This window comes from Phasianus colchicus, chromosome 1, assembly GCF_987193195.1.
Source record: "Phasianus colchicus chromosome 1, bPhaCol1.hap1.1, whole genome shotgun sequence".
Taxonomy (NCBI): Eukaryota; Metazoa; Chordata; class Aves; order Galliformes; family Phasianidae; genus Phasianus; species Phasianus colchicus.
This window is the reverse complement of record NC_143436.1, coordinates 190287161-190302274: the sequence shown is the minus strand read 5'-3', so window position 1 is coordinate 190302274 and position 15114 is coordinate 190287161. Positions and strand designations below refer to the sequence as shown.

Genomic DNA, 15114 nt, shown 5'->3' with positions numbered 1-15114 from the left:
AGCACACCTTCCACGTTAAGCCTTCAGCCTTTTGGTCAACATGTAAGGTTTGCATTCAGACTCATCCTGAGGATCAGATGTTTCCCTTCTGCTCGCACTTGCACTGAGAAATGAGCTGTGAAGCTTGAAGCCACCATGTGTCTTTTATTGCCTCTTCCACTGACTTTGAAGGTCTTTTCCTTAGGAAATGGCCGGCATGAGTGCTGGGCCATCTGCTCCGAGTTTCGCAAGGAAGCAATAAAACAGGAAAAGGTATTTGGAGAGAGAAAAGTTGCTGCAAGCTTCTAGGTAGGAACTGGAAATGCAGGAGGAATACAAAGGCTTCCAACAACAAGAGAACAACCTGCACAGGGGCAGAAATGCTCTGTCTTCATGCATGTAGATCCTTCGTCCAGAGCACCTCTGCCCAGGGTCTGACACACAGTGGGACTTTTTGGCCTCACTGGTGTGCAGCCTTCCTGCATAAAACAGAAGGCTCTGACAGCTCTGCATTCATTTCAGCGGTATCTTAGAAACAGTTCTATCTGAAAATCTAGTCTTGATTTATGGCTTTCTAATCTTAGGGAATCAACCATGGACTTGGTGGGTATTTTTTCAGTTTTATTGCCTTCAGAGTTAAACATGCTGTATTTCACTTCCCCCCGTCAATTAAATCAAATCAGCTTGTACCAATGCTGCTGCTTACTGTAATATGGGGATATCTTTACCACTGAAGAAACAAAGTCATGCTGGGTGAAACATTTCATGCCAAGGCACTGTCAGTACACAAAGCAGAAGTTCTGGCAGTGGTTTAGTTCTAGATGCAACAGATCCAGCATATCACTCCATGAAAATCAAACCCCTGTGGTAAAGTGGGTGTTTGTCCAGTTCATCACAAGCAAGCACTTAAAGAGCCAGAGCTATCATATGCTCGTATCATGCAGCAGGCTGTAGTTTTAAGCATATAATTTATTGCTTAGGATACCAATCTCTTAAAAACTCTTTCAGTGGTGCCTTCCCTGTGCTGAGTGATAGGAGTAATGCTTTCTTTCCCTTTATTTCTTCTGCATAAAATATAAATTCATTTGCCATTTCCAGACAGGCTACATTTCCTCACTCTTTTGAGTGGATGCCGAAAAACATCTCACCTACACTTGAATTTGAAAAAAACGAGACACGTTTACAAATGCTCACTCATTTACCTAAGTCTTTATTGCATTGTTCAGAGTTAATTTACAACAAAATAAAGTAATTGCAGAATTCTCTTTTCCTCGTCTGCGTGGTGCAAAGCTCTGCAAATAAATATAATTAATCTTAGGAAGACATATGCCAAAAAGTATATAAACAATACAGTTGTTTTAAAATAGTTCTTTCATCCAACTGAGTCCTCCCAAAACACAATAACACAGCATAAAAATATCCTTTTTTTATTGTTTTGACTTATGGAAAATAGGGCTCTGTGCTTGGAAGAACAACTCAGGAGACCAGCCTGTTGCCCCTTCCATTGAAACCCTTGAGTAATTTGCACGTGAGCTGAGATTCTTTCCTTCTGAAGAAGAACAGCTTTCCAGGATTGTGTCATTTAAAAACAAAGCCTTGGCAATACCTGCAGACACAGGAGTTGCTAGAACCGTGGCTCTATTCACAGAGTTAAATCTCTCACTCCTGAAGCACACATCTTTTTCACTGTTCTCTTTGCTTCCAGAAATAGGGTTCCTGTCAGCATGCTCACAGGTCAATTGTGAGTCCCAGCTCACTGGTTTTATGCTTAAAGATGCAGTTGGTTTCAATCTCTTGTTTGCAGATGGAGTGATCCACTCCTCAAAATTGGCAGGTGACTGGCTGTTACAGAACTGCCGTGGAACAGAGCTCCTACCTTCTAAGTCTTCATTGCTGCTCAGCCTTTCACGTTTCACTAGCCTGCCAGTAAGCTGCTGTAACAGAGTGTTCTGAAAGGAAGATCTAGATCGCTTGCATTTAGAATGCGTTTTAGTGGGATTTTCAGGGGTGAATACAGTAACAGAAGGGCTGTGTTCCCCAGCAGGCCACAGTTTTTGCAGAGGTTTTGCCACAGGAGTCGACTCTGAATATGGAACAAAGTCTTGAGCACTAAATGCGTTGCAGCCTGAATCATAAAAGGAGCACGTTACTGGTGTACTGTGCTTACGAAAAGCAAGAGGGGTTCTATGTAGGGAGGACGTCTGTTTTGAACTGTTACAGGAAACATCTCCAGGAAAAGGTACCAATTTGGGAGTTGTGACCTTTTCTGTTGAAGGATCTTCCTGTATCGAAGAGTTGCTTGACTTATTTAAGGATTCTGCAGCTTTTGCTCCCTCACCTGCATTCACATCAAAGAGATCAGCAGAAACATTGTAGCTTCCTTCAGGGCAGCTCCCATTCCATATCACCTCTCTCTTATTTATACTTTCGAAAGCATTTTCATGTAGCTCTATCAATGGTTTTATCTCTCTTTCATGTATCCTTCTTATATCACTGGGAGTTGCTGGACCAGAGTCCCATGTCCCTGTGAATATAAGATCTTTTCTTTGGTTTGGTGTATGAGAAGAATTTTCTTTATTTTCACTACCAGATAAACAGCTGTCACGTGCAGAATGCACACAGGTAGCTCTCTTGCTCCTTTGTATACAAGTTTCTTCATATTCAGCAGAACAAGGTGGGCTGATAAAAGAACAGGCTGACTTTGAAACTTTAGCATTTGCTTCTTTGGACTGTCTGCTTCTTTTGGAAGCAGAAGTCTCAGATGTTACTTGCAGGGACTGTGATGGAGTAAGTAGATGAGAGTGAGGTATAAAGCAAGATGCTCCACATTCCTTGTCAGCCGAAGATAAAACACTACTGAAAGAGTTGTGCTGCAACACCTCATCACTCAGAGGATTTGGACTGGCCTTTAGACAAGCAAATGATATGCTCTCCCAGCTGTCCTTCTCTGCTGATGGCAAGAACCTCCCTGACGCTTCAGGTAAGACACCAGCTACTGGGGTTTGCCTGGGATGAGATTTGTTACAATTTATACTCAACTTGCTGTTCTCAAGGCGGCCACATTTACCTGCATTGAGATTAGGTGATGTCACAAAACTCTTGTGTTCTATTCTGGCTAAAAATTCATTTAGGCTTTCTGAGAATGGGAGTTCATCCCAAAGCATTGAGTCTGTCTGAGATGCTCCAGTTAGATTTACATGATTAGAAGCTGAGATATGTCTCCCATAAAAAGGCAACTTCAGGGATTTTTCTTGGCAAGAATAATTTTCACTATTAGTCTTTGGGTAAACGATTTTTGATCCAAAGTCTAAGGGATTTTCTAACAACCAGGAACTGTTTTGAAGTGAACACTCAGTCTTTGAAGAAGAAATTCTCTCTAATTTATCAGTGGCAGAGATTCTGTCAGCTTGACTAGGCTGTGATCTTAATTCATTTTCCTCTTTATTCCCTTCCTTCACTGAAGAGCTACAAAACTGTGAATCCAAAAGAGTTTGATTGTTAAAGCTTACACTGCATGATTCTACAGAGACAGGCCTCCCCTCTTCTTCATGCTGTTCACTCGCCAGCTTTCCCACTTCCAGAGAGGGAAAATCTTCTGCTGTTACCCAAGCAACAGATGAAGTCAGGCTGAAGGATTGCTGCCAGGATCCTAAAAAACTTTCTCTACCACTAGATTGAACAAAACAGGAGTTTCTGCTCAAAACAGACAAGCTGCTGAGTTCACTGACAGATTCATCTACCGGAGCTGAAGATGCATCAGGTAAGTATGGGCTGTTATTATTGTCCCCAAATTTCACAGACTGCAGGAGCCGACGGAAGTAACTGATGACAGTAAAGCCAGTAACAGCAGCATTTGGCAGGAAGATCTGGCAAGCTATAAGGTTTTTTGTACCTCTATTAATTCTGGAACAGTTTTGCAAGATGCTGCTGGCAGCAGAACATGCTCCATCTTCACTTCCATAACCCTGAGGAAGGAAAGAAAAAAAATAATAGTATAGTGCTTTGTTTTAAGACAGAAAAAATAATTAAGGCATGTCTTCTAAGTCAGGATTTAATGTAGGTCTCCCTTTTTAGTCAGAAATGCAGGGAAGGGAAGACAAAACAGTCTGTCACACAAAGCATAACTCCCTGGGAAATAAGTACTGGCAAAGGCTATAAAGGGCATCACAGTATGAGGTACTTTCCTCATTGCAATTATGCAGAATTCTGGAGCTAGAAAAATGACCGTGAATTCTAAGGAAGGACTTCACAGAAATTTTCCTCCTCCTGGTAAGGCAGTGGGGGCTCCAGGTCTTCCTCCAGAGTAGTTCTGTGCAAGTGACCACCTGCCTAATGCCTAATGCTCTTCTTTTATCTAGGAGGCACTGCACAGAACTTGAAGCAAAACATTCTGGTACCAAGTACATGACTTGGCAGCTCAGCTATCAAAGGCAGCGTGGTATTCTCTATGTGCTACCTCAACCTTTTGTATTCAAGAAGCATTTAGATGTTGTACTAAGGGACACGGTTTAGTGGGAAAATACTGGTGGTAGGTGGATGGTTGGACTGGATGATCTTGGAGGTCTTTTCCAAGCTTGGTGATTCTGTGATTCCATTAAATGGAAAAAAATGACAACCTTTTTACCCCTCAGGTTTATTTGGAGCAGAGTATTTCAAAGATGCAATTCCTTATATCACCTGCTGCATTCCCCAAAGATACTGCAGGTGGAAAATGACATTTAAATCAGAGAAAATTATCCAATATTTTGAGAAGAAGGTAAACCACCTTCTACCTCTCCCTCAACAACTGGCAATGCCAGAGAAGACAAAAGCTGTCTTCAGATTCAGCCATCCTCCTACTCCCTGACTCTGTGCAGGATGCAAAGATCGAGGCTGAAGGCTGTTAACCAAGACAACACCCTCTGGTTGTAAAGCTTAAAAGTAAAACTTGCCTTAGAAGTTAATATAAATGAAAACAAAAGCAGTATATTGTTTCTGATTTTTATCTGGGAGAGTGCAACTACATGCACAACTGAACATGATACAGAAATGTTATAGCCAAAGGCTGAACAAATGGTCTTAGCATAGGTGTTCGGGCCATGTGTGCAGATGAGTAGCAACAAGGTTACTGATATGCAGAATTATTTCTCATATCTTTAAAGGCATCAAACAGAGAGGCAGTGAAGAAATTTAATTTTTTAGAAATTTTTTTAGTAAGAAATTTAAGCCATAAGGTCCTCAAACTTCCACTGCATATGCATGCCATGAGGAGAATCGCAGCTCAGGCTTGTATCTATTGGAGATGAAAAACACTTGTGCCAGACAGGATTTATAATACGAACAACTCTCAAGAGCACCACTTGAAGTGAGCTTAAAATACAGTTCCCACGTAAATATTACTAACAACTAATATTTCCAAGTCTGTTAAACACATGGACAAACCATAGATGCATAACACTGAGCAGCTGTACTTTATCAGCATTTTTAGACTCTTAAATCCAGAAATGTTAAAATGCTGCGAGGGGATGTGTGTGCATTTCCCTACATTTTAGAAACCAGGAGACAATGCAGCATGGAAAAGGTGAGGCAGTGCTTACAAAGAAATCTGGTTTTTGCTTGAACTGCACATTTTGTTTCGCTTCTTTTTTTTAATATCCTGATTGCAAGCTGTTACTGACACGCACAGGAGCTGGAGTTGTAGAGTAATTCCCACACCCAGGCCCCAATTTTCTCCTCAGAATAACAACATTCCAAGATGTTTTGTTTATGGCTCTAGCTGGATACAAGCTAATGAAAAACTCAATACTACAGAGTAACATGGATTAAAAATTACCTTCACTCCAAATATAAATCTTTTTCCAATGAAACAGGTTTCAACTGCTTGAACTAACACTCCTGGAGATGCAGCTTTGTTTGTTTCTCCTGACAGCTGATTAAAGTCTTGAATACACCTTGAGTAAAAACACACAGAGAAGTATTGCACGAGAGGAAGCCTTACATAGCAGTTCAGCTGTAGTACAGGTAGGTCTATAGGTAGCTACTGTGTTAGCATCAACTAAACAGAATGAAACAGGCAATTGTGAGCCTAAAAATTGTTCAGCTCATTTCATCTATTGCAATGAAATAAAGTAAAACTACTTTAATAGTTTATTATACATACAACTTTTGAGTGTTCCTTGTGTGTCTCCAATTTTTGTATCAGAACAACTGTACTAAGGGGCATGGTTTAATGGGAAAATATGGGTGATAGGTGGATGGTTGGACTGGATGATCTTGGAGGTCTTTTCCAACCTTTGTGATTCTATGATTCTATGATTTATGTATTACAGTGCTGTCATACATGCTGCTATTTCTTACACATCCTTTCTGCCTACACATTTACAGAGATGGCAGCATCTACATTAAGATATGCAAATAGTTTAGGTGTTCATGGTAGTGCAGCAATCTAGTGTAGAATGGCAACCATAGAAATATTTATTATATTAATATCAGAATTAAAAAGTATTCATCCTGGACCAAATAATAACAAAAGTCAGTGGGAAAGAACAAGCAGTGAATGTATCTGAGTATCCTACTGCAAGTTTCACATATCAGAAAGTCTTGATAATGTGGGTGGTCAGGCTCTAACAACAAGCAGCCTTTCTTAGAAATCCCTCATTGCATAAGGAATACCTGTTTTTTTTTCCTCTAATACAACCAGCTTCACACCTTTTTCTTAATCCAAACTGTAAACCAAATCAACAAGAAACAAACAACAATAACAACCCTAAGGCTCTATAAGAGCCATAAGAGTTTTCTTCTGAAAACTTGAGGAAGAATTATGTTTATATTTCCCTGGAAAAGGCAATTTACTTTTGATGAAGAAAATTCCATCTTATCAAATCTAGGAGAGAGCATCCAAGCAAGAAGCCCAACCAATCAAACTGTGAAACTTAAGTTGTCTTCAGTAGATCAGTAGAGGATCTTTTATGTAGAAATAATCCATCTCAAAACGTCAAGCTTTCAGGAGGAAACCAAACTTGATCACTTTCTCAAGGTGACTGGTACCTGGGAAATGCTGGCAGGGAGCACTTCAGCAGCTTCTTCCTACTCACCTCCCCATCATCCGTGTTTATCTTAAATGCTTTTCGGCTGAAGAAAAAGCAGCAGCTGTATAATTAAAAGCAATTAATTCCTTACCTCTGCAGATTTCCTGCAGTGACGCCAAAGAATGGATCTAAGCAACTTCCAAACACAGTAATGTCAAACAAATCATTTGTGTCAGCAATCTTTAGGGACAATCTGTATCTGTAGCCTGCTTCTTCAGCTTCACCTGTGCAGCCACATTTAAGACAGTTAAACCTACCAGAAGAGAGTAAAAGAATAAAAGAAGACTGAATACACGAACTTCTGTTAATCACTGCTGAGATAAAAACTTACCTGCAGTTGCAAATACTACTGAAATAATGGGTCAAATATTCCATTACAAATTTTTTTTTTTCCCCCTCAGTCTTTATCCTTTGAGGCATTAATATTTAATACCTAAATTCAATACCTAATTCAGTACCTAAAGGGAGCCTACAAACAAGAGGGGAATCAACTCTTTGAAAGCGTTGATAACTGCAGGACAAGGGGAAATGGTTTTAAGTTGAGGGAGGGAAGATGTAGGTTGGATGTCAGAGGAAAGTTCTTTACTATGAGAGTGGTGAGGTGCTGGAACAGCTGCACAGAGAAGCTGTGGATGCCCCATCTTTAGAGGTGATCAAGGCCTGATTGGATGGGGCCCTGGGCAGCCTGGTCTGGTATTAAATGTGGAGGTTGGTGGCCCTGCATGTGGCAGGGTGGTAAGAGCTTCATGATCCTTGAGGTCCCTTCCAACCCTGGCCATTCTGTGATTCTGTGAATGCTGCCATTAGCTCAGTAACGGGCCTGTGTTACTACAGAATCCCTATAGCTTCTTTTATGGATTAAATGTTAGCCTGATGTCAATTCAGAGATACAGTGGGCTCAGAATGACCTCTGGGGGAGTCACTATGAATTCCTTAGCATCTGTCTCTGTTTTGTCCTCTTCTGGAATTTTTCTTTCTATAGCTTTAGCATAAAACCTAGATTTAAATAGATTACAAGGAAACAGCTCAGTTGCATGTCCACCTTCAGCATGTGAATCAATAGATATTCTTACTTTGCACAGCCAGCTCTTTTCATTTTGTGCTGATATTCACTGATTTATTTTTCCTCTATGCATCGTTAATCTGACATAACAGTGGGGAAAAAATGAAAGCTTGCATGTTTCTGGACAATAAGCAGAAGTGTCTTAGAGGACTGGACAACGCATTGAACATACAGAACAACAAGAAATAAAAGGTAGGATTTGACTTACAGAGGCTTTCAGATAATACCTTCTAGCCTAGGGAACAGCACAGAACTGAGCTGCAGAGGATACAGTTGGAAGCTATTGACACACATCATTCATTATCCTACACTGTCTTTCAGCATTGCATGGCACTTAACACAATGGAAGTCCTGATGCATAACCATCTCCAAACTGCTGCAGGAATACAAAGAAACCCACATAGTGCTAATTTCAGATATTTATGCTACTTATCATTGATTTCTTTGATTACTCAATGATTGGTAACGTATTGTTCAGATCTGAGACTTCTCAGACCTCTCTGACTGTTAAGGACTGGAGCACCTCCCCTATGAGGACAGGCTGAAGGAGCTGGGCTTGTTCAGCCTGGAGAAAAGAAGGCTGCGGGGTGACCTCATTGCAGCATTTCAGTACCTAAAGGGAGCCTACAAACAGGAGGGGAATCAACTCTTTGAAAGGGTTGATAACTGCAGAACGAGGGGAAATGGTTTTAAGTTGAGGGAAGGGAGATTTAGGTTGGACGTCAGGGGGAAATTCTTTACAGAGAGAGTGGTGAGGTACCGGAACAGCTGCACAGAGAGGTTGTGGATCCCCTGTCCCTGAAGGTGTTCAAGGCCAGATTAGATGGGGCCCTGGGCAGCCTGGTCTAGCATTAGGTGGGAAGGTTGGTGGCCCTGCATGTGGCAGGGGGGTAGGAGCTTCATGATCCTTGAGGTCCCTTCCAACCCTGATGATTCTGTGATTAACAAGGCACATGAGATACAGGACATACCTCCTGGAGTCCAGGATCAGCCTCGACAAGCAGCTCTGACAAGCAGGGTAGATGAAGCAAGAGTTCTGGACAGAAATTACAGAGGCAGCCAAGAGTTGTCTTGCACTACTCATGTGCTCACTGGATCACCTGAAACAGAGAAGCCAAAACGGCTCATTGAATTCTCATGTTCCGAGATATTAATACTGACTGCTTTTAGCTGGGTTTCCCCAACGCTTTGAAAGGCAATCCTCAGGAAACAAAGGATCTCTGTGAACAGCAGCCCCATTCAGACAAGTACCACCAGCCTTAATCCTTCAAAAGAAGTGAAGATATATAATAAGAAGCAAACATTCAGGAAATTCATATAATGTTCCAGCTAAATCATCAGATATTAAATAAATAAATAAATAAATAAAACAAAACAAAGAAAGGCCATATAAAGACAATAAGCCCTATAAAGGAAATGCTGCTCAGCTGTCCCACATGGCAGCTCTTGCTTTAATGATGCTCTTTATGATACTGGCTGTGATGCAAATCCAGATAGGTTCAGGACAACGTGGCTTACATAGAAGACGACTCAAGTGTCGAACACAGTTGAACCTCCTTTTGCTTCTTACACACTGAGATGGAGCGCAGCATTTATGTCTCCCCACGGGTTGTATCAGGGGATCCCTTCAGAGCCACGCAGCCAACACCTCCACCTGCCACGCATCCAGCAGCGCCTGCTGCCCCCTGGCGTGCAGGAACAAACACGCGCCTACGGACCTTACGTTGCCGTGCTTACCTTAGGGCTTTGTCTCCGGAGCGAGGGCTGCGCCGCCTCCCCGGCAGCCCTCAAGGAGGCGCGGAAGGCGGAGGCCGCAATGCGACCGCTGTGCGGTGCCGCAGCCTCGGCGGCTCCGCGCTGCCCTAACTCGGAGGAGAACCCGGAAGACGGAAGTGGTTGGTTGCTAAGGGCCGTTGCTAGGGGCGGGGCGATGCGGCGCTCATCCAATCGCAGAGCCGCTCCGCTTCATGAGCGAGGAGCTCATCCGCAAATGGGAGCGGGCATGCAGATCGGAGGGCGGATCACGTGCGCCAAGCAGCCAATCGCTGTCTTCTCACCGTGCCCAAAGTTCTCATGTCACGCCTTCCGCCTCAGCCAACCAACCGCGAGAGAGCGCGCGAATTAACCGCAACCGGTAACCAATCGGAAGCCTTACTAGCTTAGTGCCCGCCCACCACGTGCGAGAGCATAACTCCTCCCCTTCGGGGCTGCCCCTCAGAGTGCCCCGTGCGGGGCTCAGGGGAGGTGCCTCCCCTCAGCCACCAGCGGGCGGGCGGGCCGGCCGGCCGTCTATAAAGCCGCGGGCCGGTGGTTAGCTGCCGTTCAGCCTGGCGATGCTACAGATGCTGTGTCTGCGGTTCCTCCTGCTCCTCTTTTTCCTCGGGTCGCTCGGCGCGCTCCTTGCTCCCCGCCGCCGCCGGGGGATCGCGCCGCTGCCCGCCCCGTACCTCACGCGGTACCTGACGCAGCAGGTAGGAGCCCGCCGGGCTGCGGGTCGTGAGGGGAGCTGGACTGTGGGTGGAACCCGCTGAGGGGAATCCTGACGGGACAGGCTGTGCCTGAGGGGTTACTGCTGTGGGCATCTTTGTACCCGTGTCCGGAGCTCCGTAGTATGTGCTGAGTGGTCATCTGTACCCTGAGAAAGCTTCCGTATTTGAATGGGTGGCTTTTGTTCGTCGTAAACATGAAAGAGATTTCTGTTGTTGCTCTGAGCTTTGTTTTGCTGTCAGCTCCAACGGTTCTCAGTTTGTTGGCAAAAATCTGTGTCCAATACAGAGGCATCCATGACCATAAGGTGGCTTAGGTAGCAAGGGACCTTAAAGGCCATCTTGTCCCGATCTCCTGCTGGGGGCTGCGTTGCCACCTGCTGGATCAGGCTGCCCAGAGCCCTGTCCAACCTGGGGTCCTACAAGTGCTGGTGTGCTGCCCTTGAAACCTGCTTGTTTTTATGCTTTCCCCAAAGGAATCAGCAGCTCCTTCTGGCATGTCTGCATCTTGATCTTCTGCCTCATCTTGTAAGGCAGGTAATGGTTCTTATTAACTGGGATGCATGGTGAGTGGAAAGGGTGCCTTGTAGTAGTGTCTGGCTTTGTCTGGGGGCAGGCTTGTAGCCTCTCTTTGAATCTCATGCCCTGGACTAAGCAGGGGAGCTGTGGGTGTTGAATGCACAGAGTTAGGTGAATAAAATATCTCCCGTTAAATTTATAGGAGGTGACTTCGTAATGGAGGTTTCTTCAGCCTGGATGTGTGAAGGTTCAGGAGAGACCTCATTGTGGCCTTACAGTTCTTGAGAGGAGCTTATAAACAGAAGGCTGAATAACTCTTTACGTGGGTGAATAGTGGTAGAGCAAGGGGGATCAGTTTTAAACTAGAAGAGAGGGTATTTAGATTAGATGTCAGGGGATTTTTTTCACCGAGAGCTTAGTGAGGCCCTGGCACAGGTTGCCTGGAGGAGCTGTGGATGCCCCATACCAGGGATACTCAAGGCCAGGCTGGATGGGACCCTGGGCAGCCTGAGCTGGTGCTTAATTTAGTGGTTGGCAATCCTGCCTGCTGCTGGAGGGTTGGAACTAGATGATCTTGGAAGTCCCTTCTGAGCTATTCTGTGCTTTCAGAGAGAACAAATAAGAAGAACATAAAAATGAAATCATTTTGGTGTCCAGGTCTTTGTTGTTAGCATTGAGAGGTGGGCAGGGAGCTGTGTCAGTGGGAAACTAGCACTGGGATTTCATTTGTCTGTAGTCTGTTTCTGGTCTGTGCGTGGCCTTTTTCCAGGGGTCTGTCTGTATAACCTGTGGTATTTCTGTGTTGAAAACTTCTCTATTGAATGCTTTTCAGATGTTCAGGTAGTGATTTGGGTTCCTCTTTTAATAATCCTTAAACTCATTGCCCCATAGGATAGCACAGGTACCTTCTGCAGCCTGCAGTCTGTTTTGGACAGGATATCAATCCGGTAGTAGTGTTGTAACTTAAAGCATGACACATAACTGTAGCATGCTGGTTGTTACCTATTGCTGCCCTAATATTGATGATAATCATTCTGTGCCGTGATCTGAACTGCTCTTTGTCACTGTGCTGCTGCACTTCTGTTCTCACCCCCATTCAGTTGTGATGTCACTTGGTTATTGTTGGGTGCCATGTAGCTGACAGCAAAATGATAGAGCTGCTGTGTGCCTGGGTTCTGTGGATTTAGGGGTAGATAAATGTTGAGAGAAGGGAAGGAAGAATCCCACTGATTTTAAAACAGATCTTTGTTTTAAAGGTGTTGGCAGAACTTGCCTCCTTCAGTCTTTCCTAAGTTTCTGTCCCTTATGCAAACAGAATCATACTGTCTGTGAGTACCTGCTGTGGGAAGGAGGGTTCCTACTTAATCACAGGGTGGGACATAAAACTGTTTCTTACTGGAAGCAGAACATGCAGGATCTATGCTACATATAGGAAAGGCAACAGCAGAAGGCTGCTGTCTGGAAATTTGTAATTGCATTATGGCTGTGTAATGGAATATAAACACTGTGATTATGATAACTATGTTTATGATATTAACTAGGGGTGATGATACTTTGCTGCCTCTTGTTGATGTTTAATTGTTTACAGTGAAGTTGCTCAGGGCTTGAATCATCTGCTCCTGTTCCATGCTGCTGTTTCTTTTGTAGCTGAAGTTTGTTCTTGTTGTTTTTCTTGTTGATGAGTTTATTATCACTTGGAAATACTTAAGCTCATGCACTATAAAAACAACTTGACAGTACAGCAAAATATGCTGTAACAAAAGAAATGTTTCTTGCACATATTTGTATTTAAAAAACACTTTTTGAATGCTACTTAAATATTTAGTACTTCCACACAAGACAACTCTGTGAAGTACAGATAGTGGTTTGCTTGAATCTCGTTGCTTAAAACGTCACCCATTGAGCACTGTAAATCATTCATTAGTGTTGCACTCTGGAGAACAGAATTTCAGAAGCTGAAAACTTTCATGTAGATTCACAGTCTAAGTACAACTTTTTGGCATGGAGACCTTTGACATTGCCTGAAGGTTTAGTGACAGCATTTACTGATGCTGATGTCTGAATTAAGCCTGATATTTGTCTGCTTTCCTAAACATGGGGAAGTAACGGGTTTGTAGTTAACTTGCATTGAACTTCCTCCTGTTTGCCATGCCAAGTGTCTGGCACCCTTGACAACAGGGTTAAAGTCTAGAACTCAGAAATAAGTCAAGCAGTGTCTCAGTGTGACTAGGATCTTAGCCTGTGTGCCCTGGACTGTGTCCCTAATGATCTTAATTATTTTGGCTGGGGGGGGAGGGACAGGACACGGCCATTTTTCTCTTAATATGCAGCTGATGCTTTCAAGGCCTCTGCTACTCCAATGCACAAATGACATTACCTGGATAGAAAGATCCCTCATGCTGCCACAAATAGGTATGCAGCCATTGGAAGAGGAGCTGCCATCACCCACATCTTTAGTCAATAAGCTGTATCTGTACTGGGGAAGCTGATCTCCTTTACAGTTCTGTTAGGCTAGTGTGGCTTCTATTGGTAAGACTAGCCTTACTTATGCTTTAGTATTTTGCTCATGAACTGTGGTTGGTGTATTAAATTAATCCATTTTTAAATGAACATAAATATGTAAAATGTATGGAGCTGCAAGTAGAAGGCCCATCTCAATAGCCTTTTTGTAGGCAGCTGTAGCAGTGACCACAATGAGGAGTCACTGGAAAGACACTGAAGCATTTGAGAGCTGTCTCCTCCAAGTAGAGACAATCTCATGATGGGGAGGGTTTGGAGTCAGGCAGCTTTTCTTTGGGGAGCCTTTTCTTGCACCTCTGGATTCCTGTTTTCAATGCACCTACCAGCGTTATAAACATTGAAGCCTGAAAATTTTTGATGCGCTAAATGTGGTACTGAGTGGATGACAACTTGAATTTAGTGAAATTTAAAGACTTCTCTGTGATAAGCTGGCCTTTTTGAAAAGAGTGAATCACAGAGTCACAGAGGTTGGAAAAGACATCCAAGATCATCCAGTCCAACCATCCACCCATCACCAATATTTCCTGGTTACCACAGAATCACAGAATGGCCAGGGTTGGAAGGGACCTCAAGGATCGTGAACCTCCAACCCCCTGCCACATGCAGGGCCACCAACCTCCTCATTTAATGCTAGACCAGGCTGCGCAGGGCCCCATCCAATCAGGCCTTGGACACTTCCGGGGATGGGGCATCCACAACCTCTCTGTGCAGCCTGTTCCAGTACCTCACCACTCTCTCTGTGTTATGCAGGAGGCTGACCCCCATCTTTCCACAGCCTCCCTTAAGGCAGTTGTAGAGAATGACAGGGACTCCCCTAGGCCTCCTCTTCTCTAGACTAAATAATCCTAGTTCCCTCAGCTGATCCTTGTAAGATTTGTGCTCCAGATCCCTCACATCTGCATTGCCTTTTTCTGGACACACTCTAGGACACTGATGTCTTGTAGTGAGAGACCCAGAACTGAACACAGCACTCAAGGTGCACCCTCACCAGAGCTGAGTACAGAGGGATGATCACCTCCCTGCTCGTGCTGGTAACTTTCTGATACAAGCCAGGGTGCCAGTGGCCTTCTTGGCCACCTGAGCATGCTGCTGACTCATGTTCAGGTGAGTGTTGACCATCACCCCCAGCTGCATTTCTTCCACACAGTCTTACAGCCCTTCTGCCCCAAACCTGTAGCATTGCCTGGGGTTGTTGTGGTCAAAGTGCAGGACCTGGCACTTGGTCTTGTTGAACTTCAGCCCAGCTATCCAGCCTGTCCAGATCCTTCTGGACATTGCCTGCCTAACCCCATGCAGGCAATATTGGTACTTCTTCCCAGCTTGGTGTCATCTGCAAACTTACTGAGGGTGCACTCAATGTCCTCATTCAGTTTCTCAGTGGAGATATTAAAGAGGACACGCCCCATACTGACTCCTGGAGAACATCACTCAGGACTGTTGGCCAGCTGGCTTTAACTCCATTCACCACCCAGCCCTCCAT

The 15114-nt window shown here is 44.1% G+C and overlaps 2 protein-coding genes across 2 annotated transcripts in view; one reads left to right on the top strand and one right to left on the bottom strand.

The window, feature by feature from the left end:
• Nucleotides 1–42: 42 nt before the first annotated feature.
• Nucleotides 43–10009, bottom strand: DDIAS (DNA damage induced apoptosis suppressor). Its single transcript, XM_031612427.2, has 5 exons — nt 9847–10009; nt 9081–9209; nt 7138–7299; nt 5792–5909; nt 43–3944 (listed from the first exon to the last, which is right to left on the bottom strand). Exons 2-5 carry the CDS (start codon nt 9191–9193, stop codon nt 1407–1409), a joined length of 2931 nt encoding a protein of 976 aa, XP_031468287.2. The 5' UTR covers nt 9194–9209; nt 9847–10009; the 3' UTR covers nt 43–1406.
• A 311-nt stretch (nt 10010–10320) lies between these two features.
• The window catches only part of PRCP (prolylcarboxypeptidase), a 28781-nt gene continuing 23987 nt past the window's right edge, over nt 10321–15114 (top strand). Inside the window, exon 1 of the mRNA XM_031612411.2 lies at nt 10321–10580. Within this exon, the coding sequence (XP_031468271.2) occupies nt 10443–10580 (138 nt within the window). The 5' untranslated portion in view covers nt 10321–10442. The remainder of the gene's footprint in view (nt 10581–15114) is intronic.